The sequence below is a fragment of the Vombatus ursinus genome, unplaced genomic scaffold (assembly GCF_900497805.2).
Source record: "Vombatus ursinus unplaced genomic scaffold, bare-nosed wombat genome assembly UNPS02014786.1, whole genome shotgun sequence".
NCBI lineage: Eukaryota > Metazoa > Chordata > Mammalia > Diprotodontia > Vombatidae > Vombatus > Vombatus ursinus.
In genome coordinates this window covers 34,242,468-34,269,386 of record NW_020954564.1, presented here as the reverse complement: position 1 = coordinate 34,269,386, position 26,919 = coordinate 34,242,468, and the positions used below count along the sequence as shown (strand labels likewise).

The following is a 26,919-nucleotide window of genomic DNA, read 5'->3' as shown; positions in this document are numbered from 1 at the left end:
AAGAGTCTGTGTCTTGCCCAAGACTACACAACTCAAAGCAATCCTATCTCTCCTTGCCTATCCTATACTCCAAAGAGTACATCTAATCTCATTACGCCCTTGAAAGTTAAAATTGGAACATCATTCAGAAAGTGATTTGACAACTAGCCTTTACCTGTGGCATCCCAGGGCCCCTCCCCAGAGCAAGTCATAAATCAGCTGTGGGTAGAGCCAAGTCAGCCCCTCCCAACGTAGGACAAGCATCCAGGAGGAACTTCAGCTGGAAAAATAAAGCATAGATACTTCCTGAGAGGAGGACAGACCTTTCTGGGAGCAGGAGAGGAGAGGAAAGGAGAGTAGACCAGTCCCAGCCCCAACTCTTCAGGTAAGCTCCCTTATGAAAAGCTGTGGTCATTTAAAGACCCTCGAACAGCAAGGTTCTTAACTTTGGCTAGAAGTGGGACTTGATGACTGAAGAACCTTCCCCCTTTTCCCCTCCTCTCACAATCCTTCTTGGTCTCAATTCTTTTCTCTTTTCTCTCTCCTCCCCCTTTTTTCCTCTTATCTGACTTCCCTTGCTTCTTCTTTTCCCTTCTTCCCTTTCATCTTCCCCTTCTTCCTTCACCCATTCTCCTTTCCTTTCTTCTTTTCTTCCTGATCTCCCTCCCCTTTCTTCCCTCTTCCTGCCTCCCCTCTTTTCCTCCTGTTCTCCCTCCTCCTGCTTCCTCTTTTCATTCAGCTTCCCATCCTTTTCTCCTTTTTACCTCCTGCTCTCCTTCCCCTACCCCCTCCTCTCTCTTCTCCCCCATTTCCTTCTGCTCTCCCTCCCCTCCCCCTTTTCCTACCTCTCTCCTCTTTCCTCTTGCTGTCTCTCCTTCCCCCTCATTTCCTTCTGCTCTCTCTCCTCTTCCCTCTTTTCCTTTCACCTCTCCCCATTTCCTTCTGCTCTCCCTCCCGTCCCCCTCCCCTCCCCCTCTCCCCTCTTTCCTCTTGCTGTCTCTCCTCTCCCCATTTCCTCATACTCTCCTTCCCCCTTCCCCCTTACTTTTTGCTCTTTCTCCCTCTCTCACTCCTATTTGCTGCTGTCCCCCACCCCCCACCCCCCACCCCCCAGCATTATTTGATCAGGTGTCCGTAGGGTGCCCACACTCCCCAGGGATAGAGCTGCGCTCTGGGCCTCTCTGCGGATTCTCCTCTCACTCATTGGTTCTTTTTCTTCCCTTCCCCGCCTCCCACCGCACACTAAACTCAATCCTGCTTCTCCCCTCCTCTCCCACGGGATGAGGAGAAGGAGCGGTGAGGATTCCGGAGGTAATGTCAGTAAAGGGGCTTTGAACTCCATCTAACCAGCCCCCAGCGTCTGGATGAAATGTGAATCATGTGGATTAAATATTGATAACGCGGTGAGAGCGGGCACTGATAGCGTCTTTTTTCTCAGGCTGTGTTCTGCTTCCCCGGCTCCAGAAAAGGGTACTTTGAATTGAAGGGCTCGGGGCCAAGAGGCCCATTTGAAGCAAAGGGCTGGGTGGAGCCAAACCTTTCTTTGCATTAGCCCCAAATGGCCAGCGCTGCGCTGCCGGGACTCGGATTTCCTCTAATAGGTTGTTCCCTCTGCCAGAGCTGCTTGTGATCAACAGCTTCCCAGCCACCCGTCCCCCCCGCCCCCCCAACAAAGCCCCAAAGCAGGCTGATTCTTGCTGCTCACCTTTGCCTGTGATATTTCTCTCCTCTGTGTGAGAAGGCCGTACTTCATTTAAAAAAAAAAGAAAAACGAAAAAATGAATTCCCCGAAAGACAAAGCTGGACATTCATGTAGCCCAGGTCCCCATTTTACAGATGACAATAGTGAGGTCCAGAAAAAGGAAGATCATCCAGAATTAGTGACACAGTAAAGATCAGCATCTAGGGCTCCTGACTCTCTGGCCAGAGATCTTTCCACACTTCCATACAATCTTCAACTATGGGTTTTTCTGGATAATGGTTTGGGGTTTTTTTTAGTTAACATTTTAGTCAGGATGATGATAAACAGACCATGGTGAGCTTTTTTTTCCTTTTCTTTTCAAATCTCATTTCGTTTTGAGAAACCAGTTTTCTTACCTAAGAATATCTCTGTCTCTGTCTCCCTCTGTGTCTCTATTTGTGTTTCTCTCTACCCATGTCTTGCTGAATCTATCTTTTTCCCGTTGAAAATTTCATGTGGTTTCAGGGATGATGATGAATACACAGATGACCTAGTCACAACTTCTCCTATATCTCTCCAATTAATTAGACTCCTTTTGACATCCTCCATCCGCCTTCTACATCCCACACCTTAGCCAGTAAAAATGACCAGAGTTGGGAGATGAAAGGCAGCAAGGTTGCTCAGTGGATAGAACACTGGGCCTGGAGTCAGGAAGACCTGCATTCAAATCTGGCCTCAGACATTTACTAGCTGTGTGACCTTGGGCAACTCACTTAACTCTGTTTGTCTCAGTTTTCTTATCTATAAAGTGAGCTGGAGAAGGAAATGGCCAAGCACTTTGCCAAGAAAACCCCAAATGGGGTCACGAAGAGTCAGACATGACTGAAACAAAAACAATTTATACTGAGTCAACAGGGAAATGAAGCTTCTGGTTAGGAGAGCAACAAGGAAGCCAGTGTTGCTGGATCTCAGAGTAGGTGGGAAGGTGCGGGATAAGGTGTAAGAAGACTGGAAAGGCTGGGGAAGAGGGGAGAAGTTATGAAAGCTTTGAACACCAAACAGAATTTTACAGTTGATCTTGGAGGTGATAGGGAGACATAGGAGGCTATTGAGTAGGAGGGTGACCTGGTGACCTGGCTAGACCTGTACTTTGGGAAGATCACTTTGACAGCTGAGTAGGGAGAGACTTGTAGAAGGAAGACCAACCATAAGTCTTCACTAGTCCAGGTGTGAGGTGAAGAGGCCTGCACCAGGCTGGTTGCAATGTCAGAGGAGAAGAGAGAAATGTCAAGAAGATAAGATAGATAGGCAGTGGCAACAGATTGGATATGGAGTCGGGGGTGGGGGGGGAAGGAGGTGAATGAGAGAGTTAGAAGAGGGTTAGAAGTGAGTTAGAAGTGGTTTAGAGGACCCAATTTGCAAGTGGCCTTTATATCCAAAGGATTTGGAAATTCTGATTTCCAAGGATATTAGAATCTCTGCTGTGAATTTTACTATGAGCAAGATCCTTTCTGTTTTAGACTTTTGAATAGATGACCTGAGGGTCCTTCTAGTTCAGGAGTGTACTGTGGAGACTCTTTAAAGGATTTTTTTTTTCAGTCATACGAACATTTCCTCCCTGCTCCAACCTCCCTGAATGTTCCCACCTCTATTCAGAGCAGCTAGTGTATGCTGAATTCCTTGGTTTTATTTAACCTCAAAGGACCCAATAGCTTGGTATCTCCGAGAAGTGCCTTGCATTAGCAGGTGCTCATAGAGGGTGTGGTAAAAAGAGCCCTGGCCTGGCAGTCAGGAGAACACAGCTCCGTCACCAACTTGTGGGCTGACTTTGGGCAAATTATTTCTCTCTAGGCCTCAGTTTCTTTCTTGCTAAAATGGCGGGGATGAACTAGATGCACTCTAAGGCCCCTCCCATCTCTGACAAACTGCAGCCAGGAAAGCGATTTCTTTCCTCCTCCTATCCCAGCTGAATCTGCAAGGAGCAGGCATGCTGTAAGTGTCCTCAGCTCCTAGGACTTGGAACTCTGAAGAATGAATTCTTGAATTCCATTGACTCATAGAAAGCCAAAGCCACAAGGGGCCCTTAGAATATTAGACCTCAGAGACAAATGTCAGAGGCCGAAGAGGCCTTATTCACTTGGACTGTCAGAGTCTGAAGGGACCATCTAGTCTAATTCCTTCTTTTTCCTGGAAGAGGAAACTCAGGCCCAAAGATGGGGAATGCCGAGCCCAAGATTGTACAGCGAGTGGTTAGAGCGTTTTCTCCACATACATACGTTCTATTCAGTGAGTGCAGAAATGGGGGGCCCAGTGTAGAGAGGAGATTCCCGAGCCCCCTCTGCCTGTCTCCTTAGGCAGTGGGAATAGGACTCCTGAGGCTTGGTTGTCTTACTAGGTGTGGCTAGGGGTGGAAGGCTACCAAGGAGGTTAGGACTAGAAATGGAACTTAAAGTACCTCTCACACTGATGAGTGTGCCTTAGAGAATGGTGGTATTGGAAATTTGATTCCAGCCTCTTTAAGACTGGCTATGTCCCTGGATGCCTTGGGGAAGGACCTTAACCTTTCCTTCTCTTACTGTTGCCCTTTTATACACCTTCCTTCAGTTTGGAGGCTTGGAGGACCCAGAGGAGAGGTCAGAGTCTGCGTGCAGGTTTCTGTGACAGAGGGAATTCTGAAGAGGAGAGAGTAATAGGCTCGCCTTGCATCTCACTCAGCCATCTCAGCTTGCCTGAACCCTACCTAAACTGGGCTGGGCTGGGCCGGGGGATGGAGTAGGTGGTACCTGGAATGGTCAGTCTCTACTGGACTCTGATCATGTGATCCTGGTCCTTACTTTCCACAGAGAAGGAGAATCTCTTTGGGGATCTCTCCTTCCTAGTGTAGACTAGTCATCCTTCCTGACCTCATGGCCCCATGATCTCAGCTTTTAAGACCTTCATACACTCAGCATAGGCCGAAAGGCTGTCCTAGGTCTTCGAAGCCCCACTTTGTATGGTGACCTGCCTTGCAAATGAGGACTCTCTCTTAGCCCCCACCACTCCTATAGTCCCCATGCCCCTTGCTGCCAGGGTGGCTCGGAGGCCCGGCTCTCTCTCTCTCTCTCTCTCTCTCTCTCTCTCTCTCTCTCTCTCTAGGAAATTACAAGGGCAAGAGGCATATCGAGACCTAGGGCAAGTCATGTACCTTTCGAGACCCCTTAATGGGGGAGGGCACTTAGGAACCAAACCAGAAATGATCCCCTCCCTATTCTCAAGGAGCTTACTTAGCTTTTCAATGGGCAATATGATTTACACAGATAAGGAATGGATTGGGATTCAATTTATACAGCTGTGGACTGTGGAGGGTAAAGAGGAGGCTCAGACTGCACTGTAGGAAAATAGGAGGAAGAGAACAGTAAAGCCTGGGTGTGTCAAGGAAGACTTTGCTGGGAAAGTACCAACCAATCTGTCAACATTATACCATCAGGCAGCCAAAAAAATCGAACTTACTTTTAGTAGGCAACAAAAAAGGGCTACTGTCCAAGACTAGGGAAGAGAGTCGAACTTTACTCTGCCCTAGTCACAGGAGCTTACACTGAGAGCTTTGGAAAGGGCATTAAGGGCTATCCAGTCTGAACCTCATTTTGCAAATGAGGAAACTGAGGCACAAAGAGGTTAAGTGTCTTGCTCAAGGTCACACAGGTAGTATTGAACCCAGAGGATTCTTTCCTTCTTTCCTTCCTTCTTTTCTTTCTTCTATCTTTCCTTCCTTCATTCTCTGTTCTAGTCAAAATGGCCTGCTAGCTGTTCCCTGTATATCCCCCGCCTAGATTCATTCAGAGCACAATTTAAGTACCACCTCCTACATTTTCTCCCACTTTAAGTAATTGTATATTATTTTGTTTATACTTTATATTTTTGTATCCATATAGATGCTGTATTCCTCTCCCCACCTCCATCTCAGTAGAATGTAAGCTTCTTTTTTTTAAATTTTTTTTCCCCTTTTTAAAAATTTCTTTGTTGTTGCTCTCATTTTTGAAAACCACATTCTTCCCCATGCTTTCGACTGTATTAAATTTGACGGAAACAAAAAACCTACAAATCAGCAGATGAGACAGTTGAGATTGAGACAAACAAAGCTCTCACTACATTTCTGCATGGCCTCATGGCCTCAACGTTAGCAAGACATTGGGTCTTTGGCTATAACAGCTAAGACAGGAAGAGTTTTATAAACTCCTTACAGTTTTCTAAGTCCTAGAGGTGTTTTTTAAAAATTAATTTATTTATTTTTAGTTTTCAACATTCACTTCCACAAGATTTTGAGTTCCAAATTTTCTCCCCATCTCATCCCTCCCCCCACCCCAAGATGGAATGCATTCTAAATATCCCTTCCCCTAATCTGCCCTCCCTTCTGTCTCCTCCCCCTTCTCTTAACCCCTTCCCCTTCAATTTTCCTGTGGGGCATGATAGAGTTCTATACCCCATTTCCTATATATCTTATTTCCTAGTCACATGTGAAAGCACCCTCCTATTGAGTAGGAGGGTGACCTGGTGACCTGGCTAGACCTGTACTTTGGGAAGATCACTTTGACAGCTGAGTATTTTTTTAACATGTGTTTTTAAAACTTTGGGTTCCAAGTTTTCTCCCTTCCTTCCTCCCCACCCACCCTCATTGAAAAGGTAAGCAGCTCGATACAGGTTATATATGTGAAGTCATGCAAAACACTTCCATAGTGGTCATATTGTGAAAAAACTAAGTATATTTCCCTTCATCCTATGCCCCCCCCATTTATTCTATTAGAATATAATCTCCTTGAGGGCAGAGAGTAACTTCATTTATATGTCTTTGTATCCCCATCACCTAGCATATTGTCTTGCACAAAATAGATTCTTAATACTAATTAGTTAGATTAAAGTAAATTGAGTGATAACTCTGGCTTCTAGTATTTGAAAAGGCATCCCGAGGAAGAGGGAATAAATGAGAAGGAAGAATCAGAAGGAATGGGCAGAAGGCGCAAAGACACAAGCTTAGGCTTGCTTTGAACTTAGAACTTCTTAACATTCAAGCTATCTTAAAAGGCAAAGGGCTACCTAAGGGGGAGGAGGGGGGTTTCCCCTCACTGGAGATCTTTAGGCAGAGGCTAGGAAGGAAGGATGGAAACAAGTGTTTATGAAGTACCTGCTATGTACCAGGCTCTGTTCTAAGCTCTTTATAAGTGTTATCTCATTTGATTCTTGGGGGCCATCTCTAGTGGTCCTGACCTATATCTTGCCCCTGGACCCAGATGACTCCTAAGGATTAAATGAGTCTGGTGACCTTGCACAGCCCTCCCTCACTTAAATCCAGTTCACTTGCAAATCATGGCATCATCTTCCTGATGTCATGGTCCTCTTCGAGAATGAAGGACAAACAACAACAACAACATTAGAGCCTTACAACAACCATTAGAGTTAGGTGCCATTATTATCCCCATTATCCCACAGGTGAGGAAAGTGAGGCAAACAGAGGTTAAGTCAGTTAATAAACATTTATCAAGTGCCACTATCTGCTAGTTACTGTGCTAAATAAACTCTGGGGATTAAAAAAAGAAAAAGAGGCCAAAGACAGTCTCTGCCCTCAAGGAGCTCATAGTCTAATGGGGAAGACAACAAGGAAACAATTATGTCCAAACAAGCTTTATACAGGCTATTTGGGGAACAATTAAGAGAGGGAAGGCATTAGAATTAAAGATTGGGAAAGGCTTCCTGGAAAAGATGGGATTTTAGGTGAAACTTAAAGTCAGGGACGGCAGTAGGCAGAGATGGGGAGGGAGAATATTTCAGGAATGGGGAATTTCCAGAGAAAATTCCTGGAGCTAAGAGACAGAGTATCTTGTTCAGAAAACAGTTAGTATCACTGGATCAGAGAATATATGGCAGGGAAGAAGTGTAAGGTATAAGAAGACTTAGGAATAGGGGGTAAGGTTATGAATTGACTTAGCTAGTAAGTGTCTGAGGCTGGATTTGAACTCAAGTCTTCCTGACTCCCATCTGCCTCTGAATGGCTAGATGACTGGTCTAAGTTATAGAAGGGATTCTTGTGCAGTCCTGGGGTGGGGGTCACAAAGAGTTGGACATGACTGAACAACATAGGAATACGAGTCAATGTTTCCGGTCAAGTCACTTGACCTCTAGGTCGGTGTCTAGACAACTCTTGATGAGCATATATTGCAGAGTAGGTACTGACCTACATTAGTGGAAAGCTTGCTTATCTGAGAATTCCCTATTTACATAGTTCCAGTCCCTCTCTTCCACCCTACTACACACACAGGGTCCAGAGTGCTTGGTACTTCAAGGACATCTGGCCCACCCCTTCGGTTTCAAAGTCACATGTGGCTTTCTAGGTCCTTGGGTTCAGTCTTTTGACTGAGTCCAAGTTTTACAGAACAAATCCTTTTATTAAGGGGATTTGTTCTGTGAAATTTGTACTCAGTTCTATATAACCAGTTCTATGTTATTCAGTTCTGTAGAACCAGAGTTCATAGTGCCGAGAATATGGTAGGTGTCTGATTTGTGTCATATTGATTGATTATAGGGGGGGGAAACCATGGTATAGGAGAACTGACTTGGGCATCATATCCTTAGCCAGGTAGAACAGTGTTTTGGGCTGGAGACTAGAGGAACTCTATGATCTCTTCCCAATCTATTATTCTAGGACTTTCAGAGAGTTTAAAAAGAAGCAGAATTTCTGGTCCCACCCATGTCTTCTCACCTTTGACTCTCAGAGAGGGGCAACCAGTTTAAAGTATAACCATCACCTGTTTTCCCTTTAGAAAATCAAAGGCAGCCTCCCCCCTCCTTTCCCCCCCTCCCCAGGTCTTTTATCTTTGGGTTTTGTTTTCCCCTTTGATCCTGTAGGTGAGCCAAGGGAAAGCAAAAGTCTTGCTTAGTGGTCACAGCTCCAAACTCTGAGTACTCTGGGGCATGTTCCACGTAACTCATGTGACAGTGACAATTATTGCTGCTTAAAGAAAGATCTGACCAATGTCTCATATTCAATAAAATTAATAGAAAGACTGGAATTTAAGAATACCTTAAAGGATCAAGCTGGGTCAATTAGTGCAGTGCATTTTTTTTTTATCCATAAGGCAAACAAAGGAAGAAAGGAAATATGCATTTATTAAGCACTGTGCTAAGCACTTTGCAAAAGTCTAATTTTAATAATAATGATAACTAACATACAGTGCTTGCTATGTGCCAGGTACCATTCTAAACACTTTACCATTATTATCTCATTTAATAATAATAATAGCTAACATTTACATTGCTCTTACTCTGTACTAAATGCTTTACAATTATCTATTTACAAATTACAATTTGATCCTCACATCAACTCTGTGAGGTAGGTGCTTTTATTATCCCCATTTTTAAAGAAAAATTAATTTATTTATTTTTAATTTTCCACATTCACTTCCATAAGATTTTGAGTTTTAAATTTTCTCCCCCTCCCTCCTCACCTCCCTCCCCAAGATGACGTGCAATCCGATATAGGCTCTACATATACATTCCTATTAAATACATTTTCACATTAGTCATGATATAAAGAAGAATTACAACTAATGGGTGCAACCACGAGAAAGAAGAGACAAAACAAAACAACAAAAGAAAAGGAGAACAAATCGTATGCTTCCATCTGCATTTAGACTCCATAGTTCTTTCTCCGGAAGTGGATAGCGTTTTCCACTGTGAGACCTTTGGAGATGTCTTAGGTCCTTGCATTGTTGTGAAGAGCCAAGTCTATCAAAGTCGGTCGTGGCACAACGTGGCTGTTACTGTGTACAACGTTCTCCTGATTCTACTCATTTCACTCAGCATCAGTCCATATAAGTTTTTCCAGGTTTTTCTGAAGTCTACCTGCTCATCATTTCTTACAGCACAATAGTATTTCATCACATTTATATACCACAGCTTGTTCAGCCATTCCTCAATTAATGGGCATCCCCTCAATTTCCAATTCTTGGCCACCACAAAAAGAGCTGCTATAAATATTTTTGTACCTGTGGCTCCTTTTCCTGTTTTTATGATCTCTTTGGGATACAGCCTTAGAAGTGGTATTGCTGGGTCAAAGGGTATGCACATTTTTATAGCCCTTAGGGCATAGTTCCAAATTGCTCTCCAGAATCGTTGGATCAGTTCACAACCCCACCAACAATGCATTAGTGTTCCAATTTTCCCACATCTTCTCCAACATTTATCATTTTCTTGTTTTGTCATGTTAGCCAATCTGATAGGTGTGATGCGGTACCTCAGAGTTGTTTTGGTTTGCATTTCTCTAATCAATAGTGATTATTATCCCCATTTTACAGATGAGGAAAGTGAGGATAAGTGACTTGGTCATACAGTTAACCAGTGTCTGAAGACATATTTAAACTTGGGTTTTCTTTACTGCAGGCTGGGTGCTTAATCCACTGTGTCACCTGTTTCTAGGTGCCACCTAGAGATAGGATGAACATTTTTATTTCAGAATAAAATTATAATAACATTTTTGTGTTCCTTGACCCGCTCAGTCCTTCTAGTTTTACGGGAAGAATAAGGAAGGCAGTGTGATGGAAGGAGCATCGGACAGGAGACCCGGCCAAGCCAGATTCTCATTGCCTGCTAGTGAACTTCCTCCCTCTGGGCTCATTTCCTCTTCTACAGATGGTTTCTAAGGCCGGGTCTGCTATTCCATGTTCTAGCGTGTCTTGGATCTGCTGTGATTCTCCACCATCACGAGATCGCAGGGTTAGTGCTAGAAGGGACCTTAGAAGCCATAGTCCGACTTCTCCCCCTCCCCCCAGTTTTACAGATGAGGAAACTGAGGCCCAGAGAGCTGAAGCATCTTGCTTAAAGTCATACGGGAAATGAGGAGCAGGTGGAAGATTCAAACTCAAGTCCTCCAACTCCAAATCCAGACATTTTTCTATGATTTTACCTATTCAGTGTTTGTTGAACAACTGAAAGAAACCAATCCAGAACAGAGCTTAAATTCCACAGGCAGCCTGGAGAAGAGACCGAAGATGCGCATGCAGATTTTCAGTCTTTTTTGGGGGAGGAGAGGCAGTTTAAGTGACTTGCCCAGGGTCAGACAGCCAGGAACAGATTTTCAGTTTTGTCTGAGACTTCAAAGCTCCTTTCCCACATTTAGTTTTAGTATGCAAATAAACTTTGTCCCCATCGATCACTGAGTGCCGCTATCTTGGTATTCTGTCTTGTTTGTGATTGTTCAGGCACTCAGTTGTGTCTAACTCTACGTGAACCTGTGGACTTTGTCCATAGGGTTCTCTTGGCAAAGATGCTGGAGTGGTTTGCCGCTTCCTTCTCCGGTGGGTCCCCATTTTACAGATAAGGAAATAGGGGTTAAGTGTGTTGCTCAGGGTCACACAGCCATGGCATTTTGCCTAGCGGTACATTTAGGATTTATTAGGAACTTCCAAAAAAATGTAACCTTTTAAGATGACAGCTCATCCCCTTACTCAAAACCCCAGTGGAGGTGATGTCTTCTGAGATCATTATCTTTGGCATGTAGCCATATCCTACAATATCCTGGGCTATGTTTTGGGTTTGTTGTTTAGATGAGAGATTAGGAATGAAGAATTTTTTCTTTGAAGTTGCAGCATACTTATCTAGGACTCTAGGTAATAGATAACAATGAATGCTGAATTCAAGAAGGTCTGGGTTCAGATTTAGTCTCTGATACATATTAATTATGTGACCCCTGGCAAGTCACATAACTTCTCTCATTTCTAAAATGGGGATGATAATGCAATTGGGTCATTCCAGGGTTATTGTGAAGGTCAAATAAGATATGAATGTAAAGTGCTTTACAAAGCCTAATGTATTATAGAAGAAATATTATTGTGAGGTGTAACTATTGAAAACAGTACATCTCAATTTGGAATTCAAAATTCTAAAAATAAACAAATAAATAAGAAAATAGTACATCTCAAGAGATTTGGATGGACAGGTGCAGAAACTATTGGTTCTGAGGTCCATCCAATCTACCCTATGACCCCAATATGAAGTTCCTCTACAAAGTTCAACAGCTGTTCAAAAAATGTTTCATCCCCTAAAGATGAGTAAGTTCTCTCTCGTGTCTGCCTACCGCTCCTTGTTCTGCTCATAAAGTTGGTGCAAGAGCTTGGAACAGGGTAAAGAGCTCCAGATTTGTAGTCAGACAACTTAGATTCAAATTCTGGAGCTGGTATTTATTACTTGTACATGTAACCACCTAAGTGACCCTGGGCAAATCACTAAACCTCTCTGGGTCTCAATTTCCTTATCTGTAACATCAGAGTGTAGGACTAGATTATATTCTAAATTCACTTCCAGCTCTAAATCTATAACCCTATGAAGTCAAATGTCTCTTTTCAATGATAGTCCTTAAGATAGCAGTCTAGTCCCACACCCTTTCCCCAGTATTCTTTACTCTAATAATAGTTAACATTTATTTACATAGCATTTCAAGATTTGCAAAGTACTTAACAAAACAGTAACTCATTTTATGCTCAAAACAACCCTGGGAGGTAGGTGTCATTATTATCCTCATTTTACAGATGAGGAAAGTGAGGCAAACAGAGGTTAAATGATCTGTCCAGTGTCATGCAGTTTGTAAGTGTCTGAGGCTGGATTTGAACTCATGGGTCTTCCTTATTCCAGATCTAACCTCTATCCAGCAGAGCCTTGGGCAATATTTACTATCAGTCAATGCTCTATGATCTTGTCTTTTCTCTCTGGCTTTATCTCATAGCATGTTGTATTTACTATTGTTCCATAGGTAACTCATTGGACACCGCCATGTCTGTCTTATACCCATCGCTAGAAGACCTGAAGGTAGACAAATTCTATCAGGTAATGTTTCCTTAGCCCTGGACTTCCTGTGACAACCAGCCTTGGAATGGGCCTAGCTCCTAGTGGGGTTATTGGACACTTTAGTAGCAACAAAACCAGTCAACTGCCTCGGGCAGAGCCCAAAAAGAATAAAGAAAGGGTGAGGTGTGGGGAGGAAGCTGAAGAAGTCTGGGGAGCACATGGGTGGAGCACATGAGAATCCCAGGTGCCAGTACTGGGTCAAGGGGATGCAGAAAGGTCAAACTCCAGTCAAAGGGGTGATATTAGGAAATGAGGAAAGAGATGGGGCATGGGCAGTTTTTAGTGAGGTTGACCTTCTTAGTTATTTTTATTATTTTGAGACTGGGTCTCTCTCCTATCTCGCCCAGGATGGAAGTGCAGTGGCCATTTATGGGCCCAATCTCACTAATAGCTAATGGTTAGCATTTACATAGCGCTTTAAGGTTTACAAAGCATCATGCAAGTATTGAATGGAAGCTTTGACCTGCTGCTTCTGTCCAGTGCTTAGCATAATGTCTAGCATATCGTAGGTACTTAATAAATGCTTATCAATTGGTTGACCTGGACAGGTTTGCCTCTCCTTATGTAGCACTCTCCCCTTAGAACTCCCAGCTCCTAACCTGCCAAGTTTAGCTTCCCCATTACCAGGGATTACAATCATGTATCACCATGTCTGGCATACTTCTTGGTTATTAAATCTCTTCTTCTACCCTCATCTGTCACTGGTGAAGAGTAGATCCCAAGATCCCATTTTTAGGGGACATTTAAAAACTCTTGGATTCATAGGAGTTTGAGCTAGGAAGGACCATAGAGATTATCTCTGGTTTTAATTTTACAGACTGAGGAAACTGAGGTCTAAAGAAAGGAAGCAATTTTCCTACATTCACATAGGAAATAAGTAGCAGAGTTGGAATGGAAATGCAGGTCTCATGGCTCTGAGGCCAGTACTTTTTATTATATCATTGCTTCTTTATGCCGTCTAAGTAGATCAAGGAGTCAGAGAATATTAGAACTGGAAGAGACCTTCAATGGGTATTTGACACAGGAATCCCCTTTACAACATCCTCAAACAAGGAGTCATTCAGCTTCTGAGGGAGCAAGGTGGCACTAGCGCTGTTGTACTAGGAGCCAGAAAGCCCTAAGCTCAAATCCTGCCTCAGCCAACTTACACTATTTGTAGGACGCTGGGCAAGTCACTTTACCTTTCTCAGCCTCATTTCTCTCATCTGCAAAATGGGGTATCAACAGCACCTTCTTGGATGGATCGTCATGAAGATCAGATGAGATAACACATGTAAAATATTTTTGAAACCTCAAAGTGCTACTGTATATAAATACTAGCTAATGTTCTTCTCAAAGACTTCTTTTTGAGACAACTCATTCATTCCATTGTTGGATAGTTCGTATTGTTAGGAAGTTCTGTACATTGAGCTGAAACCTGCCTCACTCCAACTTCTTCCCTTCTCCCACTGGTCTTAGTTTTGTCCTCCAAGGCCAAGGAGAAAAAGTCTCATCTCTCTTTCTCATTAACAATCCTTCAAATCTTTCAGGACAGCTCCCCAAGCCCCCTATTAAGTGTCTCTAAGTTATGCATCCCACTCAACTCTGTTAGCTGATCCTCAGATGATAGGGTTTTTATTTCCTTCCCTGTTCTGATCACCTTTCTCGTTTGTGACCTTTTATGATTTGGGATAAGACATATGCCACCTAGTCATACCTTCAAAGGGCCTTAGATCAGTTTTAGGGCTGCCTCCTAGGGTCTTCCTTACTCCATCATTCCCCATTGGTTCTAGGCTAGATATGAATTTTTTGGGAATTCAAGGAACCCCAACTTGGAGCTCACTTTGACCCTTTCACATGAAGGAACCCAGGAACATGAGAACTGAGTTTCTTATTGATGTTTCTGGTCTCTTGCAGGCTCAGGCTTCTGTGATTCCCAAGATGCTGGCCCTCCCAGCCCAGAAAACCTCATCTTCACAACCCAGTAAGTTATAGTCCAAGGCTTCTTCAACTTTTTTCACTTGTGACCACTTCAGACCCAAAGGGTCATGACCCACAGTTTAAGAAGCACTGAACCAGGATGCTGGCTCATTCTAGGGAGGGAGGGAGGAGGTGCCTTAGATTGTTAACATACCTGGCTGGCTTCTGGAAAGATAAGTCTATGGTTAGGAGAGAGTAAATTCATGACCCAGCTGGGGAGTGGTGTAAGGTATACGGTAGACTTGGATTCCAAGCCATAACCACATATACCTCTGCCAGCTTCAGCCCCTTTAGGTGACAAATTGGTACCAGAGTCAGTTCACAGAGACATAATGCTTATGGAAGCACTTAATAAGTGTTTTTTCATTCATTTATTCATTCCTGGGGTCATAGCTCTCTTTGGCTTTAGTCCTTCTACTTTTCAATTTGTTGGGAGCCCAGGGATATTGTCCAAGGTCTATTCATAGTCCTGTATGCTCAACTGAGATCTTGTAACTGGATCCATTCCCTTGCTGTATGTCCCATTGAATTCTTCTAGAGAACTGACAGAACATGAAATGTCAGAGCTGGGAGAGACCTTGGAATATGGAGTGTCAGAGCTGGGAGAGACTTTGGAACATGGAATGTCAGAACAAAGAGAGACCTTAGAATATGGAATGTCAGAGCTGAAAGGGATCTTGGAATATGGAATGTCAGAGCTGAGAGGGACCTTATAACATAGAATGTCAGGGCTGGGAGGGACCTTGTAACATAGAATGTCAGGGCTGGGAGGGACCTTGGAATATGGAATGTCAGAGCTAGGAAGGGTCTTAGAGATACCAGGAGTTCTTAAAACCTTTTTTCTGTCATGGACTCCTTTTGGTAGTTTGGAAGTTTATGGATCCCTTCTCAGAATAATGTTCTGAAATGCATAATTATTTTAAAAAAATTGGATTACAAAGGAAGCCAATTGTAATGAAACACAATTATCAAAATATTTAAAATAAAAAGTTCACAGACTTCAGGTTAAAAATCCCTTGAGTCCAGCATACTCATTTCACAGATGAGGAAACTGAGTCTTAGAGAAAAATAATTTTCCCAAGTCGCTTAAGAAGTCAACTGACAGAGGCCAGCTTGGAACCTAGGATTCCTGACTTTCAGCCGTGGGCTTATTTTATATCTGTCTATCTATAGATCTAGTCAGATAGATCAATAGATATAGATAGATAAATAGCTATCTGTATAATTTAAATATAAAACATATATCATAAATAAATTATAGAATAAATTAAAATTATTTAATATTACATAATAGATAAACAATATATAGAAATATATCACTATTCCTTAATACAAATGTGATTATACATGTATGGTATATATATATCATTATTCCTTAATATAAATTTAATTACATATGTGTGTGTGTGTGTGTGTGTATTCCTTAATATATTAATATGCCTGTTGACTTTAAAGGCTATTGGCACTAGAGACAGCTATGTGTGTGTAAATCATGTTTTTCTGTTCTCTTCTATTCCCCTCTTAGTTCTGTACCCAAATTTGGCTGAATTAGAAAGTTACATGGGTCTCTCTCTCTCAAGTCAAGAAGTTCAAGAGAACCTGTCCCTGACTCCAGGAAGCGACAATGTGGGTATCTTTGTCTGTTTGGATTATTTCAGCTAAGCACAGAGGATGGAGGTGCTCCCTCCCTCCCTCCCTGCTGCATCAGTTCCTGCTCCTGGCCTAGAGGGGCTTCTGCATTTCTTGGCTGTGAACTTCTTTCCTTCCTTTTTGTTTTTATCATTTCTGGTGCTGGTATTTCTTATTTAGCTCCTGCTGTCCCTTTGGCAGTGCTTCATTCAGGGAGTAAAGGTCCCTTCTGACCTCTGGAACCTGGGCTGGCTCTAGCTCAGCACCAGGAGAAAATCCAGATGAGATTAGGATGGGTCAAAGGAAGATCCTGGTATAAAGCAATCTCTGAAGTCCCAGCCCAGCATTAATCCACAGAATCCAAGAATCTCAGAATCGGGAGAGACCTCAGAATGTAGTTAAACCTGGACCTGAGAGCAGGGATCTCTTCTGCAACAACCTCGAGAAGGGGTGGTTGTCCAGCTTCTGTTGGAAAACCTCTAGTGATGGGGAAGGAGTTCACTGTCTCCTGTAGTAGCCCATTCCATTTTAGGATAGCTCTGTCAATAGGCAATTTCTCATGTCATATTGAGTCGAAATCTGTTTCCCTGTAATATTTCCCAGTTGATCCTAGTTCTAGATTTTGGGGCCACTCTGAACAAGTCCTCATTCTTTTTCCCCAAGATGGCCCTTCAGAGAGTTAAAGATAATTGTCATTGGTCCTCCTAGGTCTTTTCTTCTTTAGAATTAAAACATTTCTAGTTCCTTTGACATTTCCTCACTTGACATGACTTTGAATCCCTTCGCTCCTTGGTCTCCATCTTACGAATACACTTTGACTTGTTCCTTCTAAGATTCGGGGCCCTAGACTGGACGAAGACTCAAAGAATAGCATCCTTTATGGTCCTGGATGCTAGCCAGACTCAAAGGTTCATTGGTTCTTGGGACCTTGAGGTTTCGGTTTAGCCTTGAGAAAGGCCTGGAATTGACCTTACCTCCAAGGGAGTCACCACTAGACTATGGAGACGTTGGGCCAGACTTCAGTGCACTCCATACATAGGCTAGTGTGTGGTGCAGGGGGAGATGTTTCCTCTGCAAATTTCTCTATTAAGTTCGTCAGCCCCTAGGGCTGAACTTGATCCATCTTAGACACTAACCATGGGACCTTGGGCAGACCACCTACCCTCTCGATGCCTTGGTTTCCTCACCTACAAAATTATGGCCTTTAAGGCCCTTTCCAGCTCCAAACCCATAATTCTGTCACATCCTTCCATCCTGCTATGTAGCACACACACACCCCTGCATGCAGCTTCTCCGGAATGTGGGGCTGTTTTGCCCTCTAGTGGCCATTCAGAGAAATTTACACTTTCTGCTGCCATCTCCCATGTTTTGCTTTTGAGTGGGGCCACCAAGTGTGATGGACCCCAGAGGCTTCATTTCCCTATCTTACCCAGAAAGGCAATCACTTCACTCTCCACTCCCCATCTCTGCCACATCACAGTTAGCAAATAGAAGAAAATAGTCTCTTCTAGGTACCCACACTGACACTGATTATTTGACCAATCCTTACAGCAAGTGGCCACTCCCACTGCACAAGGTCGGATGGTAGCCCCAGTGACTGGAAATAACTTGGGCATCCGAAGAGCTGAGATCAAGCCAGGCGTACGAGAGATCCACCTGTGCAAGGATGAGAAGGGGAAGACTGGGCTGCGTCTGCAAGCCATTGACAAGGTATTGGGAAGGGGGGCTCATGTATCTCCCTGCCAGCTTGGGCCATCACTGTGGGAGATTTTGAGAAAGGGGAAAGGATGACAGGGTCTCCTGCTAAGGTGGGTATAGGAGTCCCCAGAGATTTCTGCCCCTTCTCCCTAGGTTATCACTGAGCTTTCTTCATTTTCCTAGGATCAGAGAAATCAATTTGGAAGGTCCTCAGAGGTCATCTAGTACACACACACACACAAATACAAACACACACACACATGCACACATGCACATGTGCACACACACACTTTAAAGATGTGGTGGAATATTTTGCTCAATACAGGCAATAAGTAGCAATGGGATTCAAAACTAGTTCCTTTTGACTCCAAATATCAGACTCTAGCATCATTTGTGTCCCACTCTTAATGAATAGGGCCAGAACTGGAAATTTCTGGGTATTACTTTGCTGCTGGTCATAGGAATTCAGGAACTTTGATTCTTGTTCAAAATTATAATCGGCTCATGTTCAAGATTGTAATACATACACACATATGTGAGTTCTAATTTTTGGAGTTTAATTTGATGTGTGTGGGGGTGACATGTACAGATGTTTGGGGAAGCTAGATGGTGTAGTGCATAGAGGGCTAGGCCTACAGTCAGGACGACCTGGGTCCAAATTCAGCCTCAGACACTTACCAGCTGTGTGACTCTGGGCAAGTCACTTAACCTTTGTCTGCCTCACTTTCCTCATCTGTAAAATGAGAATAATAATAGCACCTAACTCCCAGGGTGGTTGTGAGGATCAAATAAGATAATATTTGTAAAGTGCTTAAAGGCACAGTGCCTAGCACATAGTAGGTGCTAGATAAATGTTAGCCAATACACACACACACACACACACACACACACACACACACACATTATTTTGTGGCTACAAAGGTTTGTAATACTTCTGTGTGGAAGACAGGATGGAGATTTTTTACTCCCATTTTACATATGGAAAAATTGAGGCCTCAAAGAAAGGAAAGTGACTGGCTGGTTGTCCTGGAATCAGTTAAGTGGCGGTGCTTTGAACTGAAGTCTTCTATGTCCCGGGCCATGCTGACATTTCTCCCACTCCATAATTGACCATCCTAGGACAGCATTACATTTGCAGCTGTAGACATCTTGACCATGTGATCAAAGCAGAGAAAGACCCAAAGGGGGCAATATGGGTGTGTGGTGAGGGAGGGGCTAGGGCATATGTGGAGGTGATAAGGCCCTGCCACTTCCTGCCAGCTCTCTATCCCATCTGACCCAAAAGACATCCCAGGTATTCTGCCTTTTGCCTCATCTTGAAATAGAAAGAATGATGGATACAGAATCAAACAATTTAGGTTCAAATTCCTTCTCTGTACTCAGAAACTTTGTGACCTTGGGGCAAGCCTTCACATGTGCTGGGCCTTAGTTTTCTCATCCATAAAATGAGAAGGAGGTTGGACTAGGTGATCCAAGGTCCCTTCCATCTCTCAATCTATGAGCCTACAAGCCCTGACCCTTGAGCCAGTTTCAAGAGATGTTTTGGGCTGGATGGAACGCCAGTCCTGACTGTCAAGTGGGTCTTCTTCCCGTAGGGCCTGTTTGTCCAATTGGTTCAGGCCAATACTCCAGCCTCCCTCGTAGGCCTTCGCTTCGGGGACCAGATCTTGCAAATTAATGGGAAAGACTGTGTGGGGTGGAGTGCGGTCAAGGCCCACAAAGTGGTGAAGAAAGCCTCAGCTGAGAAGATTGTCATGATCGTGAGGGACAGGTAAGCCGGCCAGAGCCACAGACTACACAATAGGTGCTCTCTCTGGTGCCAGACATCCCCTGTCTCACTGCTGTCTCCATTCTAGGCCTTTCCAGCGGACTGTCACCCTGCACAAAGACAGCAACGGCTTTGTGGGCTTTATGTTGAAGAAGGGGAAAATTATTTCTATTGTCCAAGGCAGTTCTGCAGCTCAAAATGGGCTCCTCACCAATCACTGTATCTGTGAAGTGAATGGGCAGAATGTCATTGGACTGAAGGTAAGTCAGGGAGCTTCTCCCTTGAGGTATCAAGAAAAAATACCTCTGGCTAGGTACTCACGAGACCTGGATTCGAGGTCTATATCTGCCATTGATAGGTTGTGTGAACTTGATCAAGTCATTTCTTTTTCTAAACCTCAGTTTCCTCATTTGTAAAATGAGAATGTACATAAAGCTCTTTGCTTTCTTCTGGGTATTTATAGGAGCAGTTTTTGTACTAGCAAAAGAATAAAAAACCTGGAAACTAAGAGGATGTCCAATAAATCAGAAATGGCTGAAAAAGTTGTGGCCTGTGAATGTGACAGAATACTATTGTGCTATGAGAAATGAGGAAATAGATGAGGAAATTTCCAAAAGAAATGGAAAGACTTGTATGAATGGGGTGATAAAAGATGAAGTGAGTAGAACCAGAGGAACAGTTTATACTGTGTAACATCAATATTATAGATATGAACAGTTTTGAGGACTTTTATAAACTAATGAAGAATGAATTGGGCAGGACCAGGACAGCCATTATATGGTGACAAAGCACTCTCAAAACAACTTTGAAAGCTTTAGGAACTATGATCAATCAATACAATGACCATCCACGATTCCAGAGGATCCGTGATGAAACATGTTTATCCATTAGAGAGAAATGATGAAGTGTGTATGTGTGTGTGTGTGCAGAAAGTAAGAAAATTTGTTTTGCTTAACTGCATATTTGTTAAAAGAAATTTGTTTTTTTTCTACAAGAAATTTGCTTTTTTTCTTTTCTTTTTTTCTGATAGGGTGAGAGATGGGAAGGAGAGAAAACAGATTTCTGTTCATTAAAAACATATGGAGGGGCAGTTCTACAGATGTCAGATGTTTCTTGCCCTTTCAAATGAGGCTACTAGTTTACTTTGTCACAAGAGATACCTTGTAACAAGAGGCAATAGGAGTAATCTATATATGTATGTCATGTAAAAACAAACCACATAAATAAAGTGAAGGGTGGAGGGGAGGTGGGAATGTTAGTAACTCTTCCCCCACCTCCTCCCCAGGGCTGTGGTGAGGTTCAGATGAGAGAATGGATGTGAAAGCCCTCTCTAACCAGAAAGTGCTTTTGGAATGTGAGAGATTCTATTTTGCTGTCACTGTTATAATCGGAGAGAATGGTGTTCCTGAATCACTTTGGAATACAGCAAATTTCTTCTTCTGCTGCTTCTTCTTCCTCTTCTTCTTCTTCCTCTTCTTCTTTCTCCTCTTCCTCTTCTTCCTCCTCCTCTCCTTTCTCTGCCTTCTTTCCTTCCTTCTTTCCCTCTCTATTCTTCTTTTCTTCTACCCTCCCTCCCTCCTTCCTTCCTTCCTTCCCCTTTTCCTTCCTTCCTGTTAATATTTCTTTAAAAAAATAGTTCCACAGACAATAGTGAAAAGTAAAATCAGATTCAAATTCCAGGGGCTCTGAAATAGGCTCTTTGTTCCTGGTAGGCCTAGCCCAATGACTGACCAGGGCTGCTTGTAACCAGGAGTGTCATCATCTTGATCCCGCCCAACTTTTGGGAAAACATCCCTTCACCCCTTCCAGGACCTTCAGCAGGGTAACAGAATGTCCATGTGAGGCTGCTGGCCTAGAAATCCAGGCTCAGACTGGATTGTAAATGACACAGAGCTAGGTGTGAGGCTGAGTGTATGGTTGGAACTCAAAACATCTTAGAATCTTGACATATTAGAACCAGGGCTAGGGAGGTTTGTCAAGTCACGTTGGTTTAACTCCTCTGTTTTATGATTATTATGATTGTTTTTATCTCACTTTTATCTAGCCTCTTAAGGTGATTCAGGAGTCCTAGGGGATTACTGAGATACGGGGACTTCTTTGCCTCTGCACTCACTTGCCTCCAGCTACCAGACTTCTTGAGACCGTATTTTCATATTTTTCTCTGTCTCCTTCACTATCAGGCTGTCACTTCTTGCAGACAGTATGTGTTTGCCTATAGCAAACAACATTTTTTCCACCCCCTGTTATAATTTTTTATTGGCTGTACGTTATGTATTGTAGTCTGGGAAACCAGATACCCAAGTTTGTTAAAATTGTGTATAAAACAAAAATTAGTAAGTTCTGAGTCAGGGCCTGGGGGGACTTTCCTGTGAATAAAACCCATGAGATTTAGCAAGCAAGGTTGGGTGGATTTGTTTAGGGTAGGCCAAGATCCTTGGGACAGATCTGATTTTTATTTGTGGTTCTTGTCTCCTTTACCTGTCCAGCCAACAAATGATGAGTTTCAGGACTATGTGTATTCTAAACTTTGTACCTCCCCTAGCCTTTACCCCAGTGTTTCCCACACAGCAATGTCATAATTGCTCATTGAATTGCAGGAGCTAAGATGCACTCATTTTCTTAGTGTGCCTTCTTCTCTGTCCACACTGTCCCCACTCTCCACCTTGACTTGGTCCTAGTCAGTTGGATAGAGTTGAGATAAGCTTGCATGAGCCCTAGTTACTCTGGTTGGTTGTGTATGAGATCCAGACAGTGTAAAGTCTTCATTTACTTCAGTTTATTCTCTACATTTGGGGGTTAGAATGGTGGAGAGAGACAGAAAGACAAGGAAATATTGTCCTTGCAAAACTTCTCAGGCCCTGTAGGAGGCCTGGGATTTGGGGATGAGACCCTGAGGCTAGCATTCTGGAAGTAGTGGCCACTGATTTCTTTTTTTTTTGGTGAGGCAATGGGGTGAAGTAACTTGCCTAGGGTCATATCTAGTAAGTGTCAAGTGTCTGAGGCCAGATTTGAACTCAGATCTTCCTGAATCATGGGCTGGAGCTCTATCCACCGTGCCATCTAGCTGCCCCCACCACTGATTTCTAATGTACTGTATGATCTGAGGTCAGTTACAACCAATGCCGTCCTGTTTTGTATGCCCCTCCAGTATCTTGTGTATCTTTGTATTACTCTAGCAGTGGAATTGGCAGCATGGTTAGAAGCATCTATTGTTGTTCAGTCATTTCAGTTGTATCTGACTCTGTGACCCCTTTGGAGTTTTCTTGGCAGAGATGCTGGAGTGGTTTGCCATTTACTTCTCCAGCTCATTTTAACAGATGAGGAAATTAAAGCAACCAGGGTTAAATGACTTGCCCAGGGTCACACAGGCAGTAAGTGCCTGAGGTCACATTTGAACTCATGAAGGTGAGTCTTCCAGATTCCAAGCCCAGCACTCTATCCACTGTACCACCTAGCTGCCCCTACCAGTATCCTAATGTCATCATTTTTCACTTTTCATTTTCTTCTTCCCTCCCCCTTGGCTCTAGAACAAGGAGATTATGGATATCCTGGCCACAGCTGGAAATGTAATCACTCTCACCATCATCCCCACAGTGATTTATGAGCACATGATTAAAAAGTAAGGAGACCTTTTCTTCCCTCCACCCCTTTCTTCACCTTGCCTAACAGCTATGGAGAATCCTTCAGCATCCAATCAAATGTCAGTGTTGGGAGGAATCTTCAGAATATAGAACTTTAGGGAGTAACTTCTTGAAGACCATCCACAATGTTGGAGGCAGAGACAGGACATGAACCCAAGTCTCCTAATTCCTATGACAGGGCTTGTTTTTACTCAACAAATTGCCTCTTAGGTTAAAGCAAGGTGGTAAGGTAACAGAGTGCAGGCTGTCTTTATTGATGATGAAGAAGGGCTAGGTAAAGATGAGAGGCAACCTGATAGAGTAGGAAGAGTTCCCTGGTTTGGGAGGGAGGAGACGTGGGGTTAAGTTCCAGATGTGCCACTTACTAGTTGTTTATTTTAGCCTCGGTTTTCACATCTGTAAGATAAAGAGGTTAAAGTCAATGATCTCTAAGGTCCCTTCCAACTTAGACATTCCATGGCTGTTTGTTATCAGAAAAAGAAAACGTAGGACTCCTGTAAGGACTCATAGTTGGGGAACACCTGTGTCTAATCTGTAAGCCCAAGGGGTGGGGGTGATTCTATCCCTTGCCTGTACAACCCCCAGAAGGGGCTGGGAGGAAATGCCAGGAGATACGAAAGCTTCAGAAGTATGTAAAGCAAATGCAGAGTCGTATTCATGTCATGAGAGGTTCTCTGAGAAAAGCTTTTTGCCAATCCCAGCTGTCTTTCATTGTTCCCAGGCTTTCTTCGACCCTGCTGCATAATTCCATGGATCGTTCTATTCCTGATATCTGAAGCCAAGGACCTGGACAGCCTGCAGCTCCAGGCCCTCCTTCCTGTCCTTCCACAGGGGGACCCTCTAACATTTCAAAGGATGGGATGGGAGCACAGTTCACATGCCTCTAGGGGCCCTCTCAATCCTTTCAGGGGACCATTTCTGTCACTTCAGGGGAGGGCGTGGGAATGAGCAGCATTCCATGTTATGATTTCTTTTTCTTCTAGCTGGCTGAGAGGAGCTCTTTAATCCTGCTGCAGACAGGATCCTGGAAGGACCTATGCATGCCAAGGGGTTAGGGAAGAAAACAGAACCTGGAACAAGCCCATAGTAAAGTCTTCATGTCTATATGCCTGGAAGAATGAATTCTGGCAAATACTAACACTCATATAGTTTCCTGGGGCTTCAGGCATCAAGCAGAGAAGAAATGGGTATGGACATAACCCATTTCACATTTCTTCGCAAAAAGCTTGGTGAAGTAGCATTACAGGAGGGCTTAAGATCAAAGCAGAGGGAGAGCTAAAAGGGGTCTCAGAGGCCCTCTACTCCAAGCCCTCATTATTTAGCACCAAATTTATAAATACTGTGATACAATCAAGCAAATTAGAGCTTAAGGAAGTTAATGCCACAGGGCACTCAATTCTGCTGCCCAACCCCCACCCCCCTTCACTCATCATTTCAGGATTTTGTGGCAGTTGATTTTAATATATTCAAAGAGGTTGATGCAGGGGGTAGGCCTCAATGCTGGGCAGAGGACCTAGGGATAAATAGTTGGTTGTCATTATTGAAATAGCTCCTAGGTCAGTTTGAAGAGTTGACCCTCAAAAGGGAATGAATCGGACAGAGCTCAGGTTTCTCTCTTAGCTCTTTGCCATCTTTGCAAAAGAACTTAAAAAAAATTTTAAATAAAGTGAGCTCCATGATGAACAATCAATCAATCAATCAATAAGCGTTTATTAAGCACCTACTACCTGCTAGGTTTATTGATCGATTGAAAATGATTTGGAAATCAAGTGCACCCCATTATGATGAGCAAGGAGAATACTAAGCAGATTCCAACATGGTTGATAAAAACAACACTAAAAAAAAGCAGTCAAATTTATAACTTCCATGATGAATCTTGCTCCCAGAGAACAGATGATGAAACAGCTGTTCTGAGGGGCTCCTGGTGGGTGAGGGTTTTCCAATATCAGCCTAGATCCACTATCCTGCTCTTTCTCATACTCCATTCCCTTAGCTTTCCATCTCCAGCTCTGGGAACAATACCAGAAAGGACAAGTCAGTCTTTCTCTATGGCTCCATTCTTCATCCCTATAACTTCCCAGACCAAGAGCCCTCCCTAGCCACAACTTCCCCAAATATGTCTTCTTTCCCCATTAGAATATAAGGGACTGCCATGCTTTTTTAATTTGAGCCCTCATTTCTTGGCATAATATCTGGTGCATAGTAAGTGTTGAATAAATGATTATTCATGCATTAATTCATGAAAATAGCCACTTTTTTAAACTAATATTTTTTTCTCCAATGCATCCTCTCCACTGCCGTTAACTTTGTCAGAGAGTAGCCATGGCCACGTGTTTGTGTTTGAATGGTGCTAGAGTTTGCAGAAAACTGTGCTCTCCACGGGGAAGGCTTCCATCCTGTGTCTCTGGATCAGATTTTTTAAAAAGGTATTTAATCTTCACAGGGCTTAGACATGGAATATACTTTATACCAAGGTACCAAGCCCCTTGTATTTCAGATGAGGAAACTGAGGCCTATATGAAAGGAACTAATTTGTTCAAAATTACACAGGTCACAAGCAGCATCATTCAGATTCTGGCCTCAGTCCTTCTGACTCCAAATTCAGTGCTCCTTCTAGTCCACCCATCATTGATCCCCTCTTTTAGTACACTAAAGTAGGTCTAGCATCTCCCTTCCTTGCTCCCTCCCTCCCTCCCACCTTCAGAGGCGCAATATAGAGAGCAGGACACTGGGGGTGTGGCTTTCATGCTTTAATACAGAACTGCTTGGTTCAGCTGCAGTTCCAACCATGTGAACGAAAGACCAGAGTGAAAGGAGATGAGACAGGAGAGGCCTCATACTGACCACCTTGCTTCCTATCACTGACCATCTTCCCCTCCAAAAAAAATTTCCCACTTTTTTTCCCTGGAAACTAGTATAGCCCTTGTACTTAGATGTGTCCTTGGCTTACCTTCCAGGAATTCTTGTCTCCCACAGTTCTGATTTCCTTCCCTGGGCAGGCAGATGAAAAGGGAGCCAGGGAGTTGTTGCTGAGAAAGCCAATCCACACTCTCTGACCAATATGATGAGATGCCAGGGTATGCAGTAGGAGGCAAGAGCATTCTAGTGAAGAGCTAAGTTATCCCCTTAGGAGACATTGTCTTAAATTTCATTCTTGAGGCCCCAAGATTTTTGCAAGCAAAACAACTAACCACAGATGCAGATCAAGATGGCAGGAGGCTCTAACTTACGGGGTTTGGGTAATGGCAAAGATGAGACCCAGGACAGCAGCCTAGAGCTGGATTATGATCATGGGGGAGCTGTGGTTGCTCCTGCTACAGCCAAGCTCAGCTCCTGAGACAGATTGCCCACTGTAGGCAATTAACTGAGAAGCCAAGGGCCCCTAGAAGAGGTTTGGGGGCTAGGGGTGGGAGAGAAGATCCTGAGTTATGGAGTAGGGTAAGGGTGAGGGGTATTACTCTGCTCTCTGTCTAAGCTGGGGTGAGCCTTCTTTTAAGTCTCTCAGCAGGCCTGGAGCCTCTCAAACTTCCAGGGCTCAACATGGAACGACATTTAAAAGTTTATGGCATGGGAAATAAAAGGGTAGGAAGGGAGCTTAATACAAACCAACAGTTTCTGGGGTGGGGGCAGGGCATGGAGCCATTTGAGCCCCAATCTTCCCATCCCCCTGAAAAGTGGAGCACCACCTTCCAGGC

The 26,919-nt window shown here is 43.5% G+C and overlaps 1 protein-coding gene across 1 annotated transcript; it reads left to right on the top strand.

The window, feature by feature from the left end:
• Positions 1–242: 242 nt before the first annotated feature.
• Positions 243–25,438, top strand: LOC114047341 (syntenin-2-like). The gene is made up of 9 exons (XM_027868140.1): positions 243–364; positions 12,435–12,508; positions 14,426–14,492; positions 16,014–16,114; positions 17,669–17,827; positions 19,411–19,586; positions 19,672–19,843; positions 23,111–23,202; positions 23,946–25,438. The coding sequence occupies exons 2-9, from the start codon at positions 12,455–12,457 to the stop codon at positions 23,998–24,000; spliced, it is 876 nt and encodes a 291-aa protein (XP_027723941.1). The 5' UTR covers positions 243–364; positions 12,435–12,454; the 3' UTR covers positions 24,001–25,438.
• The last annotated feature ends 1,481 nt before the right edge of the window (positions 25,439–26,919 follow it).